The sequence below is a fragment of the Myxine glutinosa genome, chromosome 12 (genome assembly GCF_964187855.1).
Source record: "Myxine glutinosa chromosome 12, kmMyxGlut1.1, whole genome shotgun sequence".
NCBI lineage: Eukaryota > Metazoa > Chordata > Myxini > Myxiniformes > Myxinidae > Myxine > Myxine glutinosa.
Genome location: NC_136272.1, coordinates 105,510,467 through 105,536,612, shown reverse-complemented (window position 1 = coordinate 105,536,612; position 26,146 = coordinate 105,510,467). Strand labels below are relative to the sequence as shown.

The 26,146-nt window shown below is 48.5% G+C and overlaps 1 protein-coding gene across 3 annotated transcripts in view; it reads right to left on the bottom strand.

Moving 5' to 3' along the window:
- Positions 1 to 26,013, bottom strand: part of LOC137437724 (RELT-like protein 1) — a 50,549-nt gene extending 24,536 nt beyond the window's left edge. The window contains exons 1-2 of one of the 3 annotated variants that reach the window (XM_068132295.2): positions 25,800 to 26,013; positions 3,604 to 3,838 (exon numbers count right to left, since the gene is read on the bottom strand). In XM_068132295.2, the coding sequence (XP_067988396.2) occupies positions 3,604 to 3,835 (232 nt within the window). In that variant the 5' untranslated portion in view covers positions 3,836 to 3,838; positions 25,800 to 26,013. Of the gene's footprint in view, positions 1 to 3,603; positions 3,860 to 21,846; positions 21,923 to 25,799 lie in introns of those variants that run through there. The other 2 variants (XM_068132296.2, XM_068132294.2) reach the window with 2 other exon arrangements.
- Between the last annotated feature and the right edge of the window lie 133 nt (positions 26,014 to 26,146).

The window sequence follows — 26,146 nt, the reverse complement described above, 5'->3', positions numbered from 1 at the left end:
CATGCCGTTTTCAATATTTTATTCTGAATAATTTAAGGTGCAATTTTTTGGGAATTTTAGGCATATTTGCACCTCAATTTAAGTATGGAGCTATAGGTCCATCACGGACAGTGTGGATGACGTTTATGTTTTCTAACGTACAGTCATTGTTCTGAGAAGACCTCTAGCGATCTTTGCGTCAATAACGTGTGTAGGACCCACGTGATCGGATCACTGACTCAACCCTACGTCTCATAGACCCTGTGTATCTGCATTTCATCAATGGATAATTGCTAATGTCATACCAATCATTATTTGATCTCACATACCTTAGAATATATGCCAATGTATACATATACACAAAGAATATATATTAGGGGGTGCTTACCTTAATTCGTTGTGTAGGGGTGCTTAACTTAATTCTTTGTGTATATATATATATATATATCCGGATGCTGTGAGACAGAGGAGGAGGATATTTACTGCCTGATTGTGCTGCGATGACCGCTGAGCCGGTTCTGAGTTGGTAAGATGTGACTGTCGATTGTTGGCAAATGTATTAGTACACTTTTCTATTTATATGATTAGTAGATCTAATGGGACGCTTGTTTGTGTTGTGTAGGACTTGTGAAGATCAATTTCAATAAAGCCTCATATCTGAGAACGAGGTCTTGAATTGCAATTTCATTACACATACATACATACATACATACATACATACATACATACATACATACATACATACATACATACATACACTGTTCTAGATGGCTTTGCCGTACGGCTACGCCGTAAAAAAAAAAATCTCATTCATGTAAAAGTTTACAGGTGTGTATTAGTGTCTTTGTCTTGCAGATGGTTTATGTCCAAGCACTGCTGGGAGCCTTATACCAATAATTAGATTACACAAATACAACCCATCCTTTGAGGAACCAAATGAAAGAATTGCCTTTGAGGAAAAATATAGTGGAATGATAATCACATGTATAAACTCCAATATGTGCATCTGAGTGTGCGGAATAGAAAAAGAAAAGCTCAATGCATTGCTTTACTTGCATCTAAGAAATAGTTGGTGAAACATTTGTAATGCACGAGTACACCTATAGACATTTATACAGCCAGTAATTGAATGCAGGCTTACTCAAAGAACCCTGAGGAGTTTGCTCTATGTGGTTCGTGGCTTTAGTTGGAAAAGCTCTATGTGGTTCGTGGCTCAGCGCGTATACCGATCGGTAGAGGGCGCTGCACAATGAAACATAGAATAAATGGAATGAAACGAAACAGGGCGTTACATAAACGAGGTGTCAAACAGCCTGTTCTGTTCATCTCAATAAACTTTAACAACCGGTTTTCCAAAATTCCTTCTTTTACCCTAACATAATATTTCAGTTTAATTCCACATCCTTTATCATAGGTCTTACTTTTCTAGCCAACGTTTATTGCACATTTATTACTTGGCAGAAACAAACATTTTTTTGCAAGTATGTTGATCACTCCGGTTTGTGTGTGTGTGTGTGTGTGTGTGTGTGTGTGTGTGTGTGTGTGTGTGTGTGTGTGTTTGTCTGTCCGCTCACTTATACTTGCCTACAGGTCACAATTTGAAACCGATCTTCACGAAACTTTACCAAATGGTAGAGTTCGTGGTCCGACAAAATCCTATATATTTGTGGGGTCAAAAGGTCAACATAGGCTAAAGGTCAACCACTTTTTTCAAATTTCTAAAATCCTCAATTTTCATCCGATTGACTTGAAATTTGAACAGGATTTACACATCAGCAAACTGAATTCAATCACCAACTATTTTTGAGATCAGCATAGGCCAAAAGGTCAACATAGGCCAAAGGTCAACCACCTTTTTTCAAATTTATAAAATCCTCAATTTTCATCCGATTGACTTGAAATTTGAACAGGATTTACACATCAGCAAACTGAATTCAACCACCAACTATTTTTGAGATCAGCATAGGCCAAAAGGTCAACATAGGCCAAAGGTCAACAACCATTTCAAATTTCTAAAATCCTCAATTTTCATCCGATTGACTTGAAATTTGAATAGGATTTACATATCGGCGAACTGAATTCAACCACCAACTATTTTTGAGATCAACATAGGCCAAAAGGTCAACATAGGCCAAAGGTCAACCACTTTTTTCAAATTTCTAAAATCCTCAATTTTCATCCGATTGACTTGAAATTTTAATAGGATTTACACATCGGCGAACTGAATTCAACCACCAACTATTTTTGAGATCAACATAGGCCAAAAGGTCAACATAGGCCAAAGGTCAACCACCTTTTTTCAAATTTATAAAATCCTCAATTTTCATCCGATTGACTTGAAATTTGAATAGGATTTACATATCGGCTCACTGAATTCAACCACCAGCTATTTTTGAGATCAGCATAGGCCAAAAGGTCAACATAGGCCAAAGGTCAACAACCATTTCAAATTTCTAAAATCCTCAATTTTCATCCGATTCACTTGAAATAGGAATGGGATTTACATTTCAGCAAACTGAATTCAACCACCAACTATTTTTGAGATCACCATAGGTCAAAAGGTCAACATAGGCCCAACGTCAACCGCTTTTTCCAAATTTCTAAAAGCCTCTATTTTCATCCGATTGACTTGAAATTTGAATAGGATTTTCATATCAGCTTACTGAAACCAACCACCAACTATTTTTGAGGATAAAAGGATGCTCTACTGAGTGCCATTCCACTTTTGTTCTGTTTTGCCAAGTGTCGCTCTATGAGTGATTTTTCATTATTTTATTGTCTTCACGATTGCATTCCAGGATCTTGAAGATGCAATTTGTTGCCGTGCCATGACAGCAATACAGGTGTAGGTGTAGCAGTACCCAGCCTTGTAGTAATGGGGAGAGATAAAAGAGAAGGGGAATGGACAGAACTCCCTAAGGAAACACAAGCTGTTAAACTGTTGAGGAACAGACAGTTTAACGTCCCATCTCAAGGATGGCACGTTTCCAGCACCATGCCTGCGCGGTACCAAGGCAGGTAATCGGTCCTATTCGCTTTCTGCTCTAACACACATGAGGCATCTCAGGAAGAGCCATCCTACCATCTGTTCATAATCACCATACACCGTAACACTCTGTTCCACCTCATAAAGCCTAGCACGAGCTATGAATCACCGGCTGTAAGGGAGACAGAACTGTTCAGGGGTAGCGTACTTGCCGATGAGACATCAGAACGAGGTTAAATTCCCGACGTGACTATCAAGCATCAGATTGGCGCTTCGCAGACAAGTTGTTGCATCGATGGGTGCGCTGTCCCTCAGGTGGAGGTAAGGCAGTATGTCCCGTTTGCTAGCATTCATTGGTCGAAGTTAAAGATCCCAATGTGCCTTTCTGCAAGAGTAGGCCATTGTGTGCCAGTACCCTGGCTAAATTATAAATTCTGGCCATGATCTACAAGGCGACCTGCAACAGCAGCATTGCTTCACCCCCATGGTGCAAATCAGCAGCCAAGTGTTGCATACGAATGATAACGATAACCAGCTTTATAGTGTCTATTCTGGTGTTTATGGTGTCTTTAGTCACACAGTATATACAACCTCAGTGAGAACAAAGAATCAAAGCAAGAGTGAAATTTAGAGCTTACCACAAGCTGCATGGGACTCTCCTTCTGTGTACGGCTTGGAAGCTGTGCACCGATACCCCTTCTTTTTCAGCATGTGACATGTGAGGGCACCCAGAAGGCCCATGGCACAGAAAATCGGCACAAGCGCGAGAGTGCCATACTTTATCGGAGGCGTGGGCATATTGATGATGTTGGCCACGCTGCCCGTTGTATTTGACTGAGACAACATCTGCAAGGTCGTGCTTCTTTCCATAGTCTGTCATGAGATATACAGGCCCTGGTTACCAAAACAACAAAACAGCACCCACTTTGTATCAATGCCGTAATCAACTTGATAACATTACGATACAACAAGGTGAAGGCATTTTAATTTTGCGCAAAATGTGAAGTGGACACGGAACATACAGGATAACCAATGCTGACCAAATCTAAGGGTTGGGTGAAAAATCAACAGCAAATAGAAGAGGAAATGCAATAAAATTGGACACATCCTAATGTTATCATCCAGTTGGGTGATCAAACAAGTGGCAGAAATCTACTTCAGGCATCATGAGAAATATATATATATATATATATATATATATATATATATATATATATACAGTATGTATATATATATATATATATATATATATATATATATATGTATATATATATATATATAATATATATATATATATATATATATATATGTATGTATGTATGTATGTATGTATGTGAAGGAACTGCGCTCCAACGCGAGTCGAAAGAATTGACGCGACCAAAGACGGAATTCGTCCGAGTTGCTTTATTGAAACAAAACAGCTCAGGTATTCTGACAAGCCCGTTTTTCAGGCAGCAATATATATACACATTTATGTCGGGAAGTTTGCCCGGCAAAAGCTATACCGGGCATGCCCGGGTGTCAAGGGCGAGCCTTGGAAAGGCGAGTCTGGACCTGCCCGGGCGTGTTTGGCTGCGGCCTGGCAAGTCGAGGCTGGGCGTGCCCGGGCGCTCTGGGCGAGCCCTGGAAAGGCGATAGCGGGCATGCCCGGACGCTCTGGGCGAGCCCTGGAAAGGCGATAGCGGGCATGCCCGGACGCTCTGGGCGAGCCCTGGAAAGGCGATAGCGGGCATGCCCGGACGCTCTGGGCGAGCCCTGAAAAGGCGATAGCGGGCATGCCCGGACGCTCTGGGCGAGCCCTGGAAAGGCGAGAGCGGGCATGCCCGGGAAAGACGAGACCGGGCGTGCCCGGGAGGTTCGGGCGTGCCCGGGAACAGTGAGTCCGGGCATGCCCGGGAGAGGCGCGTCTGGCCGTGTTCTGGCCGGTGCAAGGCGATTGTGTGCATCCAGCGGTAACCGCTACACACGCCCCTCCAGAATCGACCTGCACCGGCAGGGTCAATTTAAGGGGGGTCCGGATGACCCGGCCGAAGCGACCCCTGGAGGGTCGTGGGGAGGGGTCCGATGTGGTGGTGGGTGGTCGAGCGGGGGGAACTGTGGACGGGGGGCGGCCTCGCCGCGGAGGAAGGGCCAACCGTGGTGGTCGGTCGACGTCCATGTGCGCCGGTTTGAGGCGGTCCACAGAAATCCGGTCCGGCCGGCCGCCGAAGTCGACGATGAAAGACTTGTCGCCCCGTCGCAGGACCCGGAAGGGCCTGTCGTACGGCGGCCGGAGTGGCCCCCGGTGCGCGTCATGACGCACAAAGACGTACTCCGCTGTGCGAAGCGCCGGGGGGACGTAGGACTGGGGGCCACCGTGGCGGGACGTCGGCACGGGGGCAAATCGTCGTGCGGCCTCCTGGAGGTCCGAGCGCTGGCGAGCGGCGGACCAGGGACTGGTAGCGTCGGGCACGAATTCGCCCGGGACGCGGAGCGGCTGGCCGTAGACGAGCTCGGCGGCGGACGCCTGGAGGTCTTCCTTGGGGGCCGTGCGAAGGCCCAAAAGGACCCATGGCAGCCGGTCGGCCCAACCGTCGTCCTGAAGGCCGGCCATGAGTGCCGCCTTCATGGAGCGGTGAAACCGCTCGCACAACCCGTTGGCTTGGGGGTGGTAGGCCGTGGTGCGGTGCAGCGTGACCCCCAACGAAAGGGCGACCGCGCCCCAAAGCTCAGACGTGAATTGTGGGCCGCGGTCGGACGAGATGTCCGCTGGTGCGCCGAAGCGCGCGACCCAGGTGGCGATGAACGCCTGCGCCACGTCGGCGGTGGTGGTGGAGGCGAGGGGCACAGCCTCCGGCCACCTGGTGGTCCTGTCCACCATGGTGAGCAGGTGGGTGAACCCCCGCGAGGGGGGCAGGGGACCCACCAGGTCCACGTGGACGTGGTCAAAACGCCGTTCAGGCACGGCGAAAGGTGCCAGCGGGGCCTGGGTGTGGCGGTGGACCTTGACCCGCTGGCAGGCCGTGCAGGCGTTGGCCCAGTCGCGGATGTTTCGTCGAAGGCCGTGCCAGACGAAACGCGCCGACACCAGCTTCTGAGAAGCTTTCCGGCCCGGGTGAGAAAGGCCGTGGATGGAGGCGAAGATGCGGCGCTGCCAGGAAACGGGCACGATGGGGCGAGGCTGGCCCTGGGAGACGTCGCAGAGCAGGACGGTGCCCGCGAAGGGAATGTCGGCCAGGCGGAGGCCCGTGTCCGCCGCACGGAGTGCCTGCACCGAGGCGTCGGTGGTCTGGTCGGCCGCCATGAGCGCGAAGTCCACGCCGAGGTGGACCGCGTTCGCGCTGGCCCGAGAAAGACAGTCGGCCACGGCGTTGTCTTTGCCGGCGACGTGCCGGATGTCCGTGGTGAACTCCGACACGGCGGAGAGGTGGCGCTGCTGGCGGGCCGACCACGGCTCCGTGACCTTAGCCATTGCGTAGACCAACGGCTTGTGGTCGACGAAAGCCGTGAACGGGCGGCCCTCCAGGAGGTGTCGGAAATGGCGAACGGCCAGGAATAGCCCGAGCAGCTCGCGGTCGAACGTGCTGTAGTTTAACTCGTTCGGCCGGAGTTGCCGGCTGAAAAAAGCGAGTGGCTGCCAAACCCCGTCCACCCATTGCTCATGGACGGCGCCCACCGCGTAGTTGGAGGCGTCCGTAGTGAGGGCAATGGGCGCGTTGAGCACCGGGTGAGCCAGCAGCGTTGCGTCGGCGAGGGCCCGTTTGGCGCTGGCGAAGGCCGCGTCCATGGCCGCGGACCAAACAATGTCATGCTTGGCCGGCTTGCCCCGGAGGGCCTCGTAAAGGGGCCGCATGAGCTGAGCAGCGCGGGGCACGAATCGGTGATAAAAATTCACCATGCCGAGGAACTCTTGGAGGGCCTTGATGGAACGGGGACGCGGGAACGTGGTGATGGCCTCAACCTTGGTCGGCAGCGGCACGGCCCCGGTCTTGGTGATGCGGTGGCCCAAAAAGTCAACGGTCGTCGCGCCGAAGTGGCATTTGACCGGGTTGACAATTAAGCCGTGCTCGCTGAGGCGACCGAACAGTGTTCGGAGGTGGAGGAGGTGGTCGGCGCGGGACGTGCTGGCGACGAGGATATCGTCCAGATAGACGAAAAGAAACGGCAGGTCGTGCAGCACGCCGTCCATCAAGCGCTGGAACGCCTGGGCCGCGTTCTTGAGGCCAAACGGCATCCGCAAAAATTCGAACAGGCCGAACGGCGTGATGACGGCCGTCTTCGGGACGTCGGCCGCCCGGACAGGTACCTGGTGGTAGCCCCGTATCAGGTCAATTTTCGAAAAGATGACCCGTCCCGCCAAACGGGCGGAAAAGTCCTGAATATGCGGGATCGGGTACCTGTCGGGGGTGGTAGCGTCGTTGAGACGGCGGTAGTCACCACACGGGCGCCATCCACCCCCCGGCTTTGGCACGATGTGCAGTGGCGAGGCCCACGCGCTATCGGAGCGCCGCATGATGCCGAGGTGCTCCAACGCGTCGAACTCGGCCTTCGCCATGGCGAGCTTGGCCGGGTCGAGGCGGCGGGCCCTGGCGTAGACCGGCGGGCCCGTAGTGGGTATGTGGTGCTCGATCCCGTGCCGCACCGCGACGGCCGAAAACGTCGGCCGCGTGAGGGCCGGGAATTCTGCGAGCAGGCGAGCGAACTCGTTCGCTGCCGGGAGGGCGCACGCCAGTTCGGTCGGCGCGGAGCTGCTCATCGTGCACGCCAGGGAGCTGAAGGTCTCGGCGTTGACAAGGCGACGACGTTTGACGTCGACCAGCAGCCCGTGCGCGCAGAGGAAGTCGGCGCCCAGCAAAGCCATGGGGACGCAGGCAGTCACAAAAGTCCATTGAAAACGCTGGCTGCCGAAGCAGAGGGTGACGACGCGTGGGCCGAAAGTGCGTATGGCCGAGCCATTAGCAGCGACCAAAGAGGGGCCGCAAACGGCGTCCCTCCTGTCCTGCTCGGAGGCGGGTATGACGCTCAGTTGGGCGCCGGTGTCACACAGGAAACGCCGCCCAGACGCTTTGTCCCGAATAAACAGCAAGTTGCCCAAGTGGCCGGCGCTCATGGCTGGGAATGAACGCCGGCCCGGCCGTTTCCTGACCTGCCGAAAGTGCACGGGGGCCAGCACGTCCGAGCCTTGTGTCCGAACCTGGCGTGGTAATAACACCACACACGGTCAGGTGGAGGCTCCGGCCGTCGTGTCGGAAGCGGGCGGTGCGGCGTGGCGGCCGCCAGTTGCACCGGCAGTTCGGCCTCCAACCGCGCAGGGCGCTCGGGCGTCGTGGGCGTCGCCTCGGACAGCGGCGGGCTCCAGGTAACCGCGCCGATGTGCTGGCCCGCCGAGGAGATCTTATCGGCTTCCCTGGCGAGGGCGCGGGAATCCGTGATCAACGTGCCAGCCAGGGCGAGGCGTACCGGGTGAGGCAGCTGGCGAAGGAACAGGTCGCGGAACAGAAAATCCGGAGAGTGCTCACCGAGCAACGAGAGCATATAGTCCATGCGCTCTGACGGGCGCGTATCGCCGAGCTCGGGCAGAGCGAGCAGGCGCCGTGCGCGTGCTGCCGGTGAGAGGGCGAAAGCATCGAGGAGGAGTGTCTTCAGCGCGTCGTATTTGTCAGCAGCCGGCGGGTGCTCGAGGAGGCTCAAGGCGCGGGCCGCGGTGGCGGAACCGAGCGCCGCCACAACATGGTGGAAGCGGGTGTCGTCCGCGGTGATGCCTCGCAGGGCGAACTGAGAGTCCGCCTGATCGAACCAAACAGCGGCGTGAGCCTCCCAGAAGGTAGGCAGTTTAAGCGTCACTGCCGTATCCATGTCGGTAGGTCACCAATGAAGGAACTGCGCTCCAACGCGAGTCGAAAGAATTGACGCGACCAAAGACGGAATTCGTCCGAGTTGCTTTATTGAAACAAAACAGCTCAGGTATTCTGACAAGCCCGTTTTTCAGGCAGCAATATATATACACATTTATGTCGGGAAGTTTGCCCGGCAAAAGCTATACCGGGCATGCCCGGGTGTCAAGGGCGAGTCTTGGAAAGGCGAGTCTGGACCTGCCCGGGCGTGTTTGGCTGCGGCCTGGCAAGTCGAGGCTGGGCGTGCCCGGGCGCTCTGGGCGAGCCCTGGAAAGGCGATAGCGGGCATGCCCGGACGCTCTGGGCGAGCCCTGGAAAGGCGATAGCGGGCATGCCCGGACGCTCTGGGCGAGCCCTGGAAAGGCGATAGCGGGCATGCCCGGACGCTCTGGGCGAGCCCTGAAAAGGCGATAGCGGGCATGCCCGGACGCTCTGGGCGAGCCCTGGAAAGGCGAGAGCGGGCATGCCCGGGAAAGACGAGACCGGGCGTGCCCGGGAGGTTCGGGCGTGCCCGGGAACAGTGAGTCCGGGCATGCCCGGGAGAGGCGCGTCTGGCCGTGTTCTGGCCGGTGCAAGGCGATTGTGTGCATCCAGCGGTAACCGCTACATATGTATGTATGTATGTATATATATATATATATATATATATATATATATATATATATATATTATAATCTCCGTAGGTGATTCTGTCTGTCTGTCTGTCTGTCCGGGGTAGTGGCTACACCCGGTCTGGGAGGGGCTTCAAAAACAAATATCCACCATTTTGTTTCCTCACATAGCTTTGAGGCCTCTTTTGTTAGGCCCGTGGTGTATTGCTCTCTCTCACAGTTTTATTCCAACTCTAATTTGATATCTCATTTCATTTTTCACAGTCGCTAACATGGTTTTAGACTCGGTTGAAAAAAAAAACGGGAATAAAATTTGATGAAAGGTTCCATTTATAGAATGAAATGCATTTTCAAAGGCCTATAACATAAAGGCCATTGCGACTCTCTTACCTTTATCTCCATTCTAATTCACCATCTGATTTCATTTTTATCGATGGTTTTAGACTCGGTTTCAGCAATAATTTAGAAAATTCACGCACACACGGGAAAATGCCGAGATATATTAAAAATTTGCGGCACAATGTATCATACACCACCCAAATAACACAGACGGGAAATTGCCGAGATATATTAAAAATTCGCTTTTTCTATTCCGTTAAGATATATTACTTTTCCGTTTGATGACAGTCATCACAAAAAAGTCAACAATGTGGGGAGAGGGGCAGAGCTTCGTTCGAAATTGCCGACAGATATTTCTTCGTTCCAATTTCATTCATCTAAAGGTAATCCTGTTTGAACACTCCATTCATTCCATCGATGTTAATTTTTTTCACACGAGTTTTCAAGGCTGAATCGTGTTCACATACAGGATTAATAAACAAACTCCATTTCATGTGTGCATGGACATGCAATTCACGTGTGTAAAATAAAAATAAACACAGACGGGAGCTTGCCGAGAGATATTTTTTCGTTCTTATTTTATAAGTTATGTCCACGTACACTTTAAAAAAATTTTTTTGATATCTTTAATTTTAAAAATGTCATTTTGTATGCTGTAACGAAAAGAGTAACATTGGTTTACCCGGGACAGAAATGTGTTATGTGATGTTCTATACACCACCCCAAAGACTTTTCCCAGGGACTTTTCCATTTGAGCTGTATTCTTTGAATAGTCGGAATGTTTCATTCTTTAGACATAGTCACAATAAAAAGTTGCAATTAGGCACACTGCAGATGTGAGGAGAAGGGCGGAGCATCGTTTATGTGTCTCCACTCGCATTTGAATCCTCCCCCCCGTGTGTGTGTGTGTGTGTTTGTGTGTGTATGTATGTGTGTGTGACCCACTCCCCCATGTGTGCGTGTGACCCACTCCCCAGTGTGTATGTATGTATGTATAAAGGTGTATATATTTGCATATGTGTGTGTGTGTGTGTGTGTGTTTGTGTGTGTGTATGTGTATGTGTGGGTCACACACACACATGGGGGAGTGGGTCACACACGGGGGAGTGTGTCACAGACACAGATGGGGGAGTGGGTCACACACACACACGGGGGAGTGGGTCACACACACGGGAGGGGGGGGGGGGGGAGTGGGTTGTTAATGACGTGGTATGTGCTTAGTTTAAAGGGAAGACGGGGAGCACCAAGTTAGAAGGGCACCAGGTAGATCAGATGATGCCATGTGTGTGAGAATCTTTGCCGGTGAGCATATTGAGCAAATGAGGCAATGCACGTGAATGGTGCCGTGTGTTTGTGTTGAAAGTGTCGGAGTAGTGCATGGTGTTAGTGTCTGTGTGAATAAGAGAGACAGAATTGTGAGGAACAGAAATGAAAAAACGAGATGTGTGTGACCCACTCCTGGGTGTGTGTGTGTGTGTGTGTGTGACCCACTCCCCCATGTGTGTGTGTGTATGTGTGTGTGTGACCCACTCCCCCATGTGTGTGTGTGTGACCCACTCCCCCATGTGTGTGTGTGACCCACTCCCCCATGTGTGTGTGTGACCCACTCCCCCATGTGTGTGTGTGACCCACTCCCCCATGTGTGTGTGTGTGACCCACTCCCCCATGTGTGTGTGTGTGACCCACTCCCCCATGTGTGTGTGTGACCCACCCCCCCCCCCCCCATGTGTGTGTGTGACCCACTCCCCCATGTGTGTGTGTGTGTGACCCACTCCCCCCCCTCCCGTGTGTGTGACCCACTCCCCCGTGTGTGTGTGACCCACTCCCCCGTGTGTGCGTGACCCACTCCCCCGTCTGTGTCTGTGACACACTCCCCCGTGTGTGACCCACTCCCCCATGTGTGTGTGTGACCCACTCCCCCGTGTGTGTGTGTGACCCACTCCCCCATGTGTGTGTGTGACCCACTCCCCCGTGTGTGTGTGTGACCCACTCCCCCGTGTGTGTGTGACCCACTCCTCCGTGTGTGTGACCCACTCCACTGTGTGTGTATGTGACCCACTCCCCCGTGTGTGTGTGACCCACTCCCCTGTGGGTGATCCACTTCCTGGTGCAGTGTGCGTTTTGTGGGAGGGATGGGGGTGGGGAGGGAGAGGATTTGAGGTCTTGAAGTCACATTTTACGTGAGATATAATAACACATTCAAACTGTATTTCCCATGTGCACGCACATGCATTCACATGTCATCAAAGTAAATACATTGTGTAGATTACATCATTTGTGGATCTGATAAGTTGCCCATAACCAGTTTGTAAAACTGAATGTGCAACATTTAAATGAAGACGTGGGATTCCCACGATGTCCATGCCTGTGGGATTCCCACGGGTGACCCCACAAGTATATAAATATATGCTGTATCCTAAGATGTATATGGCTGCCAAAGCAGTTTCTTGGCTATTGGGCACAATCCCAGTCGTCACTCCTACGCAGGATACTCGAATGGCTCATTCATCCAGTAAGCTGGTACTCATTTTGCCGTCCTCAGAAGGATGACAGCCTGAGTCAACCTCACCCGGTGTTACTTCAACGACTGACCGGGATTTCAACTGAGGACCCTAGAATTCCAAGCCAGCACCCTACCCGTTAAGCCAACACCAGGCTTCATATACGTGTGTGTGTGTGCACACACACACACACACACGCTGCCTTGACATCTCCCCCAAGTCAGGCTTCACTGTGACTGAGCTGTCCTGAGGAAAGGCTTTCCCAGTGGGGTGTGGCAAGGGCAAAGATTACCAGCGTCACAACCATCTTGCGTAACATGCCTACAGTTCTGGATAATGGTGCACTGGTCCAATGTGTGATACCCTTAAAAGGGCGTGTGTGTGTGTGTGTGTGTGTGTGTGTGTGTGTGTGTGTGTGTGTGTGTGTGTGTGTGTGTGTGTGTGTGTGTGTGTGTGTGTGTCCTTTGTTTCTTCGCACCAAAGCTTGCGAAAACAATAACACTAAAAACGTGAACAGTCAGAGCTCAATGTACGAATTCCATATTAAAAGACAAAAAGAACAAGTTATCTGAGTGTTCAGGCTTCCTGCAAAGATGTCAACATTCGAGTGCAGCAGCGACTTTGCAACCCATCCTGTCCCTCCCCAATCAACATAACGCCCTCCGTGATTCCCATCTCCAGTGCATGAAGCCGAAAATGTGTTTCTCCACAAGAGAAAAAGGAAGGTCAAAACAAACAGGAACAACACTCGGGAGAGAGCAGACCTTCGCCAGGCTGAACAGTTTACTCTTTGTATCCCACAGATAGGCCAGATCTGGATTCGGACCTGAACCAACATTTAATCTGTCTGTTCTTGTCACCGAACGAACTCATCCACCTAGTTTTGTCAAACTCGTCCATAACCTTTTGAAATATCGTGCTCCGTATCGTTTTTGGCCCAATCTCCCAATGGAGACGAATCACTTAAAAGTTCTCGAATCTGAATCCAGATACAGATCTTCACAAAAATCTAATCATTTGTCCTTGTCATTCTGTCATTCTTGTCATGTCGGTCTTGTCTCCACCAAATTTCGTTTGAATCTGACACACACACACACACACACACACACACACACACACACACACACACACACACACACACACACACACACACACACACTATTCAACTAAATATTCGGCTCGTGATGTGGGGACCCCAAATCGTCGATGTGAGTGTCCGTCGTCTACTGATATCCTTGTCCTTAGTGTGTCCAGGGTGATCAATAAGTCCCTATTTTAAATCCAGAAGCACACTGTTGTCATTATAGGTAGAGCTTTCATTATGTTTTATTTGAAAGCCTGTTTATTGCCGTATTATTAGCTCACCTGGAAAGTAGTTCCAGGGAGGTAATGGGATGGTGCGTCGTCCGTCCGTCAGTCCGTAAACACTTGCAATTTCTTCTCCGAAACAGCTGATGGGATTGTGACCAAACTTGGCACAATTACATTTGGTATGTTGCAACTGAACTTTGTTCACGGCATTTAAAAAAAAATTGAGGTTTAAGGGTATCTACTGGGGGTCAAAGTGGGTCCAGGTTTCACCCCCCCTCCCCCCCCCCCCCCCCAACACAAACAATTTTGATAAAATTTGACCACAACCTACATCACCTATCACATACCAAAGAAACAAGTCACATACCAAAGTCACATATCACATACCAAACAAACAAGGAATTCCTCTCTTCTCAGAAACTACACATGCAATTCCGATAAAACCTGACCAAAACCTTCATCACCCGTGATGTACCAATGTTTGTTCACGGCACAAGAAAAATCGCAACTACGGGGATCTACCCTGGGGTGGGGGCGGGGTAGGGAGGGTGGGGCGGTTGACTTGCCCCCCAAAATAGGTATTTTTTTTGTTTGTCTGTTTAAAGTCTTATGCCTACGTTAGTATGATTCTACATGCTGCTCTGTCTTCCAGCAACCATTGAAATTGGTTTAAAATACCGTGATACTGTTTAAAATACCTTTAGTCAGTGGAGTTTACTGCTTTATTCTACCAGGTGAGCACCCAAGGGTATTGCACATATTTTTTTTACTTTGCTTTTAGATTGATCCCTTATGGCTGAGGGATTAACTGTTGCTCAAGAAGCGTGAATTGCTGCACGGTATGAGGTTTGACAGTCTGTAATTGCAGTTTAAATATGGTGGAGACAAGAAATGGGGAAGTTCTGCCTTTTTGGATCCAAAAACGATTAAAAACTGTTTATAGCAAATGGTTCAGTGAAAGATGCAAGAAGACCAGGAAGACATACCAAGGTCAGATCACCAGAAAAAAATGTTGAACAAGAATGATGTCGAACGACTGAAAATAACGTGCTGAGAACGCAGGAGCTTATGTTGAAATGTGATTTGCATAGAAGAGAAGCCGCAATAGGTGGCCTTCCAGGTAAAATAATATGTTGCTGTTAGATTTACATTAACACCGTGGTATTTCTATATTTAGAATAGGGACTTAATTATGGATCAACCTGTATGTACAAACTCCTCCGTGTGAGCAGTGTCAAAATTTTTTTTTAATGATAACATCCTTTTTTGCAAGTTTTAATGTCCAGGTAAGGCAAACCGAATTGATTACATTTTTATGACCCCAACACATTGTAATAAGTATTGTGAAATAAGCATGCTTTGCAATTTGCAACCGTTTACTCGATTTCTAATATGGTGTCATCCTTATAAACAACTAGGGCATGCCCGTACGTGGGTGCCCGTTCCTTGCCAAAAAAAAAAAAAAACGCTACCCGTACGCTCTACCCCGCCCGTACGCCCGTACGCCCGTAAACAAAAAAAACAACGCTCTTCGCTTCCGCCCTTCGCTCTGACTGAATTGGGAGAAATAATGCGCATAAGAAATCGAGAAATTATTATTTTCTCCGGAAGAAATCGAATTACGAACCGTAATGGCGCACGCGCTCGGCTCGGCTCGTTCTGTGATTGGCTGCCGGAAGTGAAGTCTTCACTGTCCGGAAGGTCGCAAATCGCAGTTACGATGAATCGCAAATTAGTTTTAATTAGTTTTAAAACATAGTTTAACGCCAACATAGTTTGCCAACGTGAAATAAATGAATACGCTCTCAAATGTGCCGTCCGAGGCAGAGTCTGTTCGCCACGTTCGGCACACGTGATAGCTCGCTGCTCTCTGATTGGTTGAATCGTTTTTTGGACATAGCTCGGTAACTACTTGTCCGATTAATTTCAAACCTTGAAAAGGCACATCCTCGGGTCCCCAGCAATATACCTGGCAAGTTTAAAGTATATCGGACCTGTGGTTGTCGAGAAACAGCGGTCACAGACAAACAAACACACACACAGACACACAGACACACACACACACACACACACACACACACAGAGATTGCTGGAATTATAGATAGATTTGTACCCAATGTCGGTGAATATATCATATCAGGTGTAATACTACATCATTCCTCCTTCAGGGCAGGTGCAGACAGGTTCATTGGTGGGCCGTGCTCGGTTGACTGTCAATTCTTAAAAAAGCGATTCGAAAGGTCCCACCGAGAGTGGTTGTTATGGGTTCAAGTCACGACTCTGGGCTGGAAGACTGCAGATGTTCGAATGGAGTCATCACCAAAGCAATCCCGAACTGACATAGTCGTACGGTAAGGCGTGCACTGGTAGTTGTAATGACTCTCACAATACTTTTGCCAGTAGCGCATCGTTATCCAAAGTGCCACCATAAAGCTTCACTCACACTCGCAAAAAAAGACTTTATGTTATTTTGTTCAAAGTTATGGACTTGCTGAGCAGGGAAATTCTTTTTTTTTTGTATACAAGATCGAGGCTCGTGTAAGAGCTCACATTAATCACAAAAAGACAAACTGAAACATAAAACATGAGATAAAGGGAGCGAGAGACAAGATGGGTAGAGAGAGGAAAGCACACAAGTACAACAGTAGAGAACAGGGAGAGCTGTGGGAGGGAGAGGGCTTGGGGGGAGGAGGCACGGGAAAGGGGCTGGGGGAGGGTGGGAGAGGTATAAAACATATGGACACTGCTAGGACTTCCAGGAAAGAAGTCGGAATTTCAAAAAAGTGGATCTGGGGTGAATTAACGGGGGTAGAAAAGATCAAGGTTTTGGATAGGGGAAGATAAGAGATGGGGGAAAGCTGTTTTAAAGACATGGAGGGAGGATTGGGATTGAAGAGAGTGGGGAAGTTTGTTCCAGAGGTGGGAGTAAAGAGGAATGAAAGAGTGAAGGTGAGCAAAGAGTCTTGATTTTGGCAATTTCACCATAAGAGGGTTGCTGTCAGGTCTTTTGCAACCTGTAGGAATATTTGGGGGACAGAGCACAGACAGAGCTGGGGTAGGAAGGCCGGAGAAGAGTCGGTAGAAGACAGAAAAACCACCAACCTGCATGCGGTGAGTGAGTGAAAGGCCCTCGGAGTTAACTTCATCGCAGGAGATTCCGATGATTCTGAAAGCTTTGGTTTCAACAGCGTGAAGCGGAGCTAGGTGTGAGAAAGGAGCACCAACACAGAGGGAGAACAATATTCCATTGAGCTGTGGATGAAAGCCTTGTATGTGGTGAGGAGCCCAGGTGTGCCAAGGAAGGACTTCCCATGATGGAGAATGCCCAGTCGGTGAATGGCTTTGGAGGCCAGCTTGGAAATGTGGTTTTCCCAGGAAAGATTATGGCAGATAGTGAGACCCAAAAGTTTGAGTGACAGAACTTCTTGGAGAGGATTGTTGAGAAAGTAGATGGGAGGTTTTTCCAGACGATCTTTTCAGAGAAACATAGTGAGAGTATGAGATTTGTCAGGATTGAAAGACATGTTCCTCTTGTTTGACCAGTCTGTGATTTTGTCCAGGTCTGCAGAGAGTGAGGAGGCTGCAGACTGCCGATCTGAGGGATGAGGTATGGAGTGGCAGAGAGTGGAGTCATCAGCAAAGACATAGAGAGGATTTTCCAGAGAGTTGGAGAGATCATTGATGAAGACCAGAAAAAGCACAGGGCCCAGAACACTGCCTTGGGGAACTCCAGCCTGAACAGGAAGGGGAGATGAGATAAATCCATTCAGGGCCACACGTTGACTATGACCAGAGAGGAAGTCCGCAAGCCATGCGTGGAGATTTCCATGGATACCGTAGGAGGAGAGTTTGTAGAGCAGAGTGGGGTGCCAGACCATATCGAAGGCACGTGATATGTCAAGGGAGACAGCTCTGATTTCCTGTTTGGCATTAAGGACCAACATCCATTGTTGAGACAGCAGAAGCAGCATGTCCAGAGAAGAATGACCTGGTCTGAATCCAAATTGATGATCCCAGATCAAGTCATTGGAGAAGAGGAAGGATTTGATGTCAGAAGCAATGATTGATTCCATGACCATGCCAATTATTGGGAGCAAGCTGATTGGTGTGTTGTTGCAAGGATCTGTTTTTGCACCTTTTTTGTGTAAAGCGGTGATGTTGGCTGATTTCCAAGCTGATGGCAGATGACCTTGAGCAAAAGAGAGGGTGAAGATAACAGAGAGAGGGTGAGATAGGGTGGCAGAGCAGGATTTTAGGACCCGTGGGCTGATGCCTTCTGGTCCAGTTGCAGAATGAGAGTCGAGGTTTGACAAAAACTTCTCCACCTTGTCAGGAGAGAAGGACACAGAGTCCTGTAGCAGCTGGGTTCAACTGGGAAAGGTTGGTACAGAGAGAGACGGGTTTGGAACACAAGACATCGAGGCAAACACAGAGTTGAGGCATTCGGCTTTTTCACGTGCAGTGTCAGCTGTGTAGCCGTTTGAGGTAAGGGAGGGGATGGAAGGGGAACAAACACCAGAAACAGATTTGACCAGTTGCCACCAAGATTTGGAGGAGGGAGACAGGTTTGAGAGTTTAGACTTGAGAGTGGAGAGATTTTTTTTTCCTGGCTCTCCTGAAGGTAGACACACACTTGTTCCAGAGCTTTGTGAAAGGAACTGAGATTTCCTTCAGTTGGGTTAGCCTTCCATGAGGTGAAGGCGAGTTGCTTCATGGAAACTGCTTCACCACAAGCTTCAGTGTACCATGGACGGGAGGAAGGGTATGACAACTGAAGACGAGATGGGATAAATCTGTGCATGAGAGAGAGCAGTTTACTTTGGAAGAATTCCCAGGAAGAGTTGATGTCGGAGGCAGTAGAGATGGGAGACCAGTCCAGATGATTGATGGCTGCTTGAAGACCGTGCCAGTCAGCCTGAGTGAAATGCCAGACTCGTCGGCGCTGAGGAGGTGTCCACTTTAACAAGGAAATGATCAGAAGAACCGATTGGAGCAGAAGAAGAGCAGCAGACATTTGCAGGGAAGTTAGTCATGACCAGGTCTGGAAGAGAAGATACTCCATTGACTGAGATCCGGGTCGGGAAATTGACAGATTGTTGCAGTCCCAATGAGTCGCAGAAGTCCTTTGCTGAGGTGCCATGGGTGGTGTGAGAGGAACCCACACCCAGCCAGCTGGCATGATGACAGTTGAAGTCGCCACATATGAGAAAGAGAGTTGGGATGAGTGGATAGAGGTTGGTCCATGTTGTCAGACAGGGAGATGCAAATGGAGTCATTACTGTTTGGAGGACGGTACAGAACACATATGAACAAAAGGTGGGAGCGGAGAGGAAGCCGTAGCCAGAGGTACTCCTGGGGTGGGGTGTAGAGAGCGCAGTGCAAGGAGAATGAGGAAGAGTGTTTTTTATAAAGATAGCAACCCCACCACCAGGACGAGGCTCAGGTCTTTCATACCGGAGGAGGGAGTAACCAGGAAGATATATTAAAGAATCAGAGACATCTTGAAGGAGGAAAGTTTCTGTTTAGCAGATTACGTCTGGTTTGTGTTACGGATTCGTCACTTCCGTTGTGGTAGTTTTCATCCACTGTAAACATTTTTGATTCCATGTACTATTATTGTTTTCAAAAGGTTTATGGTTTATGAACTGTTTTCAAAAGGTGAAAAAGTTAGAGTTAAAAGAAAACGAAAACCGGATCGGGAACCGGACGACGACGAAGAGGAAGAGAAAGAAAAAGAAGGCGGAGCGAGTGAATCTGGGAAGAAGCCGAGCGGTGTTGAGGGTTTGAGCCAACACTAGCGAACGGAGGTCACTAGCGAACTTTTGGGTTTCCCGGGAAAGGGATTCTTGCGACTGAGTTGTTGTCGCTGTGACAGATCAACCTGCGTGTCAGGTTTTGCGGTCGATTCCGAGGAGAATCATCGTCGTGCCATTACGCCTCGAGAACGGGCCGTCGGCCATTTTGACTCGCACGCTTTGCGCATCGTGCAAGGTTTTTCGCTTCGCTTCAACCATTTTCACCGCATCGACGTTTATCTGGTGTGTGTGTGTGTAACGTGGATTTTGAAGGTAAATCTGCGGTTCGCCGATTTGGAGCCGTGAAACGTCCATACCCGAGGGTGTGATTTCCCAGTCGCCTGGAGGGCGCCTTTGGATTTCCCCGTCGCCTTGAGGGCACCTTTGCGCAGCTTTGGCCACGTGACTGTGACTGTCATCCGAACTGGATTCTGGTCTCAATTGGACATCGTTCTGACGATCGCTGGAGCGGGTCGACTTGGGCCTGATGCCGGAATAGAGACATTGGGGAATGTTCTTCTTTTCGCTCACTTGGAGCACAGTGAGTTATATTGTATGAACCTGATGGTACCATCATAGGAATGATATACTATTTGTTGTACAATTGATTACTATTGTTTTTGTGTTGTTATTCTTGTGTGACCTTAATACAATATTTGTTTGTTGGTAACAATTGGTGTGGTTTCACCATTGATCTTTGACACAGAGTAACACATTTTTCTGCCGTGACTCCTCTCGGGGCTCGGAGGAACACCGTGACCGGGGGTTGGGGAGGAGCACGTAACAGAAGCAACTCTCACAATTCTCTCCCTGTCCGAACTCCACTGCTGGCCAACTCCTCTGCTTGCCAACTCACTCACTCTGCTGCATCTCAAGACTCACTGCCAGAAGCAACTCTCTCAAGACTCACTCAGCGCAAGACCCACTGCCAGAAGCAACTGCTCTGAACCAACTGCCGCGCAACTCACTGAACCAACTGCCGCACAACTCACTGAACCAACTGCCGTCAACTCACTCTCTCTCTCTGAAGAGTCCTGCCGCCCCTCATATCACTCCGCGGCAGTGATGTCAGCCTTGGCGCGCCACCCAATCAGTGGCCTCCACTGAATCACAGGCCTGTGGTGTGGTCATAGCACGTGGCAATCGAGGTGGATAGGCCTGTCGGAGGTGTAAATGGCGGCGGCCATTATCGGCGGTGTCCCGGCCTGGTTTCCTTTTGCCGGTTCTCTTTCAGTCATGTCAGGGAAGGGCGTTATTTAGTGTTGCGCTAAGGACCTGTCGGAATGTCTATGTGGTTGCGGTGCCAAAAGGGACAAAGGTTTGGCTAACCAGGTGAGGACAAACAGGGGTTTATTCTTAATCCCTACACTACTTATCACTCGAACCTCCTGGCAGATTCAGAAGTATACATCTTAACCTGACAAATGCCTACACATGAAGAACTTATTACAGGTAGTTTTCCTTACCGCGACAGACGAAGCACGTTACCTATTCAGATCTATCTGCTCTACAGATCACTACCACATCGACATAACAATATATATGTATATATATGCAGTAAAACTTCCTCAAACGAGGCTTCCTCGAACGCGGTTTCCAATTTACGCGCTGAAATAAATGCGTCAAGACCTCCCCAGCGCGAGGGTGTGTTTCACATTTACGCGATCGTGGCTGGTGTTTTCCCAAAGATTTATATTATTCTTTTTCCTTGTTACTGTACTGTACTTTACTTAACCCTTGTCCACACAAGGCAGGTGTTCTTAGGCTAAACACAAGGCTAAAAAGACCCCCCCTGTGTGGACAAGGGTTAATTAATATTTAATTGATACATACGATGATACTGATAGGAGTCGCCATCTGCCGTCATCGAGATCGCAGTTCGATTTTACATTCTGGATTAATTGTGACAAAAACGGCCGGCGTTTTCCCAAACATTTTATTCTTTTTCCTTATTCCTTATTACCTTGCTTAATTACTATTTAATTTATATGCACGCGCGGCACGAGCTGCCACCGCACCTGTCGCTATCTCCGAACCTGCCGCCATCCAGTGAACTTACGTCGATCAGTATGGCTCCCAAAAGACCCAATTTGAACCAACCAGACAAGAAAAGGAGGAAAACAATGACCATGGAGGTCAAACTTGATATCCTGAATATATTATCATCAGTTTCTGCTTCATCTTTCGCCAGGCAATATGGCGTGAATGAATCAACCTTTAGGACGGTATGGAAGGCCGAAGATAAAATCCGTTCCAGCATTCGTGCAGGAGCCTCCATCGCAACATCATACGTTAATAGCAGGAGAGACACCCTTGTTGAAAAGATGGAGAAAATATTGAGTGTCTGGATTGAAGATCAGAACCAGAAAACTGCTCCAGTGGATGAGCCCATTAATCATTATAAGAAGAAGGCCATTAGCATCTACAATTATCTGAAGAAGGAAGCCCAACCTGATGAAGAAAAAGAAGAAACTGAGTCTTCTTCAGCACCATCATCATCATTTCAAGCAAGCAGGGGCTGGTTTGACAAATTTATAATTAGATATAACTGGCTGGAGATGTCAAAGTCAAGCTGGCTGGAGAGGTGCTTCTGCTGATGTAGAAGCAGCTCCAGAATACCCAAAAGAGGTTCAGAATCTGACAGAGGAAAAGGCAAAGCAAGTGCCTATAACACAATTCTTTAGGCCTACTTCAACAGCTTCCAGTAGCAATTCAACCCCTTCCACCAGCAAATCATCACCCAAACCTCCAACAACCACCTCACAATACGGTGATTTATTTTGCAATAATACAGTACTATTATGATACTAACACTTATTTTAATGTATTTAATAATGCTGCACCATTCCATCTTACTATAATTCACCAAATATCCGTCTGTCTGTCCGTTCGAAGGTACCGCAAAAACGGCTGAACCGATCGCAACGATATTTTGGGTGGGTAATCCTAGGACCCCCTGGAGTAAAATAGGCTTGATTGTTTTTCCAATTTTTCAAAGTTTTCCAATTTTTCCAAACACGATGGAATAATATTTACCAATATGAAGTGATGTGGCTTTTGTTGAAATTATATGTACCAGGCGAGAGTAGATTGACTCCTGACGAACTCTTCCGATATAAACGTGCGGCTCCGAAGTAACACGGCAGCGTGTGCAAAGCGACTGAGAAACAGGTGTAGCGGCCGCTTCCGTGTTACAGATTCAGCGTGCACTCTTCACACATAAACATGCAACTGAGAAAGACGTGTGATGGTGAAATGATCGAGGGCATGATCACAAAGAATGATCACAGGCAATGATCACAAGGAATGGTCACAAGGAATGATCACAAGGAATGATCACAAGGAATGATCACAGGCAATGATCACAGGGAATGATCACAGGGAACGAACACACACCATGATGGTGAAATGATCGAGGGAATGATCACAGGGAATGTTCACACACCCTGATGGTGAAATGATCACAGGAAATGATCACAAAGAATGATCACAGGCAATGATCACAAGGAATGATCACAAGGAATGATCACAAGGAATGATCACAGGCAATGATCCCAGGGAATGATCAAAAGGAATGATCACAGGGAACGATCACACACCATGATGGTGAAATGATCGAGGGCATGATCACAGGGCATGATCACAGGGAATGATCCCAAGGAATGATCACAGGGAACGAACACACAACATGATGGTGAAATGATCGAGGGAATGATCACAGGGAATGTTCACACACCCTGATGGTGAAATGATCACAAGAAATGATCACAGGCAATGATCACAGGCAATGATCACAAGGAATGATCACAGGCAATGATCACAAGGAATGATCACAAGGAATGATCACAGGCAATGATCACAAGGAATGATCACAGGGAACGATCACACACCATGATGGTGAAATGATCGAGGGCATGATCACAGGGCATGATCACAGGGAATGATCACAGGGAATGATCACAAGGAATGATCACAGGGAACGATCACACACCGTGATGGTGAAATAATCGAGGGAATGATCACAAACTGATGATCAAATGATAAACGAGGAATAATGAGACTTTTACGGGTAATGACTCATTCATTCCGAAAGATTACAAACTCGAATAAAAACCCCACGTCACCCCCATTGCTCGTCTAGCAACGGTACCCGCCCTGCGGGCGGGGCTTCAATTGGGAGGCCCAAATGAAAAGGCAAAATATCAGAAATTGAATGCTTTTTATTTTATTTTAAACGATTCATATAAACATCCGTGGAATCATATCACACACAAATCATCAAAATCTAAACAGTACATGGCGCCCATTTTGAAAAAAGATTGAATTCTGCAAAACGGAAGTGGCCGCTACACGTCTTTCTCAGTCTCAGTCGCACGTTTGTGTGTGAAGAGTACGCGCTGAATCTGTAACATGGAAGCGGCCGCTACACCGGTTTCTCAGTCGCTTTGCACATGCTGCCGTGTTACTTCGGAGCCACACGTTTATATAGGAAGAGTTCGTCAGGAGTCGATCTACTCTCTCCTGGTATGCAGAATTTCAACAAAAGCCACATCACTGTTCATATTGGTAAATATTATTCCATTGTGTTTGGAAAAACTGGAAAATTGGAAAACTTGGAAAATTGGAAAAACAATATAGCCTATTTTATTCCAGGGGGTCCTAGGATTACCCACCCAAAATATCGTTGCGATCGGTTCAGCCGTTTTTGCGGTACCTTTGAACGGACAGACAGATGGACATTGTTTCAGACGCTCATATAAAAGGACACGGAGCCGTTAGTAGTTCGAGCAAGCCATTAACCGCGTCCGGCACTCCCGGCCCGGAGGTCACTCCGGAAGTACATGTGCACAGTATTGTCATGCCACAGTCATACACTAGGTGGTGTTATCAACACAAGCTAACACCTGTAACATCTCCCTTTTTCAACATTACTAATATCATGTGATGCAATCTATTCTACCAAAATTTCAAAAAGAGATGTAAACTGGTAACACAACATAACAATATTCTGGCTAAATTATAACATAGGATTATGCTAGGAGCTGAACATTTCAACCAATCAACGACATCAAATCAATAACTAAATGTCCTTGCTGTTACTTGTAACAGTTCACAGATCGAGTCTGTTTGGGGGTTTTGACAGTCTTCCACTGCGGGAGAAAACAGGGCTCCTGTGTGAGAGAGGCTCTTTGACCAAGGCCGGTGTTGAGGGACGAGGGTGTGCTGCAGGTCCTCCCTGGTGGTGTGCTCACTCTCACCAAATTATTCTCAGCATTGCAGCCCTCAGGCTCAATGGCAGTTTTGTCTTCACTTTGCACATCCGGTTTTGTGATGCTCCGCTGCCCTGGCATGTCTCGATGTCCGTGTTTAGGGTTAAATCCCGTTCCCTCAGGAGGCGACGGCGTGTACTCTCATTGGCGATGCCGAGAACGATTTTGTCTCTAAAGGTGGGTTTTCACGGGACACGCGAACGGGTCGCGAAGGGTGCGAATGTCGAAAAAATGGCAAAGTCCAACATTCGTATTTTAGGCTCCAAAAGTTCGCCAAACATGCGCGGGAGTTCGGAAGCGTCGTCAATTGTTCGCAGGAGTCGTTTTTTGTTCGGCGGGAATTTCAAAAATGTTTGTTCACTTTGTTTGTTTGTTCACAGTTATTCACTCCCTTTTGTACACGTGGTGGTGCTGGAATAAGTCCGTTATGGGGTAACTTGCATCAAGCCACTTGTCACCATGTTTCAGAGCAGGCCATGTTCCGCGTCCGGCACTCCCGGCCCGGAAGTCACTCCGGAAGTACATGTGCACAGTATTTATTGTCATACCACAGTCATACACTAGGCGGTGTTATCAACACAAGCTAACACCTGTAACAGACATTTGGTGAATTATAGTAAGATATTCCTGTAAAGTACAAAAGTGAATGAAAGGTGATGCCCAAGAAGAGAAAGCAAATATTTGTGTTTTACACCCTTTTTAAACAATGGACTCCAACTCCAACTGTCCAAGTCATAAATAAAGATTAATGTATTAAATAAAAATAAAAGAAGAAAGAGAGGGGAAGAGGAGGACAGGAGACGAAAAGGAGGGAGGGTGGGATTGGGGGGAAAGTTGGGGAGGGGTGGTGTGAAGTACAGGTAGCCAACGATAGCGATCCGACGGCTGGTGAAAGGTAGACTTGGACTTGGAGACACAAACTCGACCACAATTCAAAAGCACTAACAATAAAATTAAAAGTATTTGTGAGGAGACTCGTTTGTTCGAGGCGTTGTTTGCTCGTCCTCTTAAAAAAGGCCGATATAATTACTTCTTTATAAACAGTACAAACATGGTTCGGTGACAATTCCTGATGAATCGGACACCTTTTTCGGATTATCGATCCTGTTGAAACCAACTGATCGGGCTGTGTACCTGTCGACTGTCCCTCGGCGGAAGCACGATCACTGCGAGCGGACGGCCTCGAACGTTTAGGGTCCTTCACGACGATCAGCGGTTTCACCTCTGGGGAACTCTCACCCACTCGCTCAGTCACTGTCCGTACGCGAGCCAGCGGCAATCGAATCGAATCGGTCGGGAATTCCAGTCAGCTTCAGCGGAGAGGAGCGGCGACAGAATGAAAAGGGGGAGGAGAAAAGGGGAAGAGAAAAGGGGAGGAGAAAAGGCGAAGAGAAAAGGGGAGGAGAAAAGAAGAGAAAATGGGAGGAGAATTGGAGAAAAGAAGAGGAGAAGAGAAGAGGAGAAAAGAAGAGGAGAAGAGA